General features: G+C 30.0%; 1 protein-coding gene across 2 annotated transcripts in view; it reads left to right on the forward strand.

Annotated features, from left to right (window-relative positions):
- The window catches only part of LOC106462531 (protein turtle-like), a 262,128-nt gene that overhangs the window by 248,402 nt on the left and 10,828 nt on the right, over nt 1-2,898 (forward strand). For both annotated transcript variants that reach the window (XM_022389838.1, XM_022389837.1), the window contains exon 12: nt 185-364. In XM_022389838.1, the coding sequence (XP_022245546.1) occupies nt 185-364 (180 nt within the window). The remainder of the gene's footprint in view (nt 1-184; nt 365-2,898) is intronic.

The raw sequence follows: 2,898 nt of genomic DNA on the forward strand, positions 1-2,898 counted from the left end.
ACTAATTAAAATATTCACTTGACATATAGGTCCCAAACATATAGGTCCCCACTAATTAAAATATTCACTTGACATATAGGTCCCCACTAATTAAAATATTCACTTGACATATAGGTCCCCACTAATTAAAATATTCACTTGACATATAGGTCCCCATTAATTAAAATATTCCCTTGACATACAGGTCCCAAACCTTCACCTCCACGTAACGTCACTGTTCAGGAGACGGAGGATGGTCTACTCATTTCGTGGTTGTCACCGCTTAACCAGAAGGTTCCCGTGGCCTTCTACTACGTCGAATACCGCACCCAATCCATGTCCTGGAAGCGGTGGGGACCAATTAAACGCGCTACTTCGTACTTAGGTAAAATATTTTACATATATTGAAAAAAAAGTGATAACTACATAACAGTGCAAAATTAGCAACAAATAAAATAAGCATATACAAATAAGAGGTTTTAGTTCTTTGTAGTGATTGTAAATATATGCTCACTCGTTTGAAAATATATATTTATATTAGATTCATTAGTGTACTAAATATTGAGTTGAATATAATAAATCTGTCTTAAACGCTTTAACAGAACGTCTTATATACTTGTCAAAGGTCATTCTAAATAGTTAACGTCAGAAATAAAGCATAGATAGACTGAGGTTTAAAATACTGATAAGTTGAATTGGTTAAACGCCTAATTTTCCAGTAACACATCCTCAATTCCTTTATGTTTCCTATATTGACGAGAAATAGTTCGTCGTATTTGTAATTTGTGTTACATGTACAATTAAGGTATTATATTAACATTTTTATATTGTAAGTTTTCGTTGTTATATCATTTATATTCAAAACGCCTACGTTCTAGCTATAAATAATGTAAATGTAAAAAAAAAAATAGCCCTTGTTTATCCAGTTTTATGAAATATATACAGTTTTATTGTTCATAGAAATGTTAACATCAAAATCTTCTAAACCAAAAACATACTTTATCATACGGAAGATAAATGAAGAACAGCCATTATCATACAAACTTCATTCAGTACCAATGGTGGATTTAATTAACACCATAATAAATCGTGTTACTGAAATTCTATATTTTAAAAATGAATAACTTTTTATTGCCATGTTTTAAGGAGATTTGCTTCATCAAGGTGCTAGCTATACAAAATATAAACACTCAAATTGTATCTTTGTGTATTTTATAAGACTTTAGCCTTTTAATTATGTATTTCATAATATCAGCCGCATCAAGTAGACGTCACTTTTCCTATTTATACCACAAGAATTGTTCAACTAAACCTTTTGGCTTCCCTAGGACTAAAGTGCTAATATACTTGGCTTTCTCAAGAAACGTAATTCACAGAACATTATTACAAAACTTATTTTTCTTCGTTTTTACTAGAGAGTCATTACTATAACAAATTATCTCGTTAAAAACAAAATTGAGTATATAAAGATTGCGAATGTACGAGATGTAGGCCTAACTTAAAATCTTGCCACAGACAGGCAGGTGCTTGTGATTGAAAACTAGAACACCGTAATTTCTGAGGCTCAACGATTGGCTTAGCTGACATTTATTCGTCCAATTAAGCTGCAGCAACATTGGACCGATCTCTCTGAGGAGATATATTGGGCAGTAAATGAAATAACTCTTAGCCTAGAGAGAATAATATGAACTCCAGTAAAAACAACTTATACCGGAAAAAGTGAACGTAAAATGCTATTATTTCTTGGTTTTCTCTAACAAGCTTTCAAAGGAAAGCATGCACATCCAGAGAAGGAACGCATTGCGTCATCTAAGTTTCTTTATTTCTTGGTTTGTTGACACATTCTCGTACTTCCAATAATCTAAACAAACGGTTAGGTTTCATGATACTGTATCAGAGAACGACGAGTAACGATTTTAGATAAACAACAACAAAAGAAAGCATTCTAGTATCCTATATATCGTGTATAGTTTTAAATGTATACTAGTATCCTATATATCGTGTATGGTTTTAAATGTATACTAGTATCCTATATATCGTGTATGGTTTTAAATGTATACTAGTATCCTATATATCCATACACGATATATAGGATACCAGTATACATTTAAAACTATACGCGATATATAGGATACTAGTATACATTTAAAACCATACACGATATATGGAATACTAGTATGCATTTAAAACCATACACGATATATATAGGATACTAGAGTGCATTTAAAACTATACACGATATATGGAATACTAGTATGCATTTAAAACCATACACGATATATATAGGATACTAGAGTGCATTTAAAACTATACACGATATATGGGATACTAGTATGCATTTAAAACCATACACGATATATAGGATACTAGTATACATTTAAAACCATACACGATATATGAGATACTAGTATGCATTTAAAACCATACATGACACGATATATGGATACTAGTATGCATTTAAAAATAGTTTTAAATGTATACTAGTATCCTATATATCGTGTATAGTTTTAAATGCACACTAGTATCCTATATATATCGTATGTAGTTTTAAATGCATACTAGTATCCTATATATCGTGTATAGTTTTAAATCCATACTAGTATCCCATACATCGTGTATAGTTTTAAATGTATACTGGTATACTATATATCATGTATAGTTTTCAATACATATTAGTATTTTATATATAGTGTATAGTTTTAAATGTATGCTAGTATACTATATATCATGTATAGTGTTAAATGCATACTAGTATCCTATATATATCGTGTATAGTTTTAAATCCATACTAGTATTCCATACATCGTGTATAGTTTTAAATGTATACTAGTATACTATATATAATGTATAGTTTTAATACATACTAGTATTTTATATATAGTGTATAGTTTTAAATGAATACTAGTGTCCTATACATCG

The sequence above is a fragment of the Limulus polyphemus genome, unplaced genomic scaffold (genome assembly GCF_000517525.1).
Source record: "Limulus polyphemus unplaced genomic scaffold, Limulus_polyphemus-2.1.2 Scaffold1191, whole genome shotgun sequence".
Classification (NCBI taxonomy): domain Eukaryota; kingdom Metazoa; phylum Arthropoda; class Merostomata; order Xiphosura; family Limulidae; genus Limulus; species Limulus polyphemus.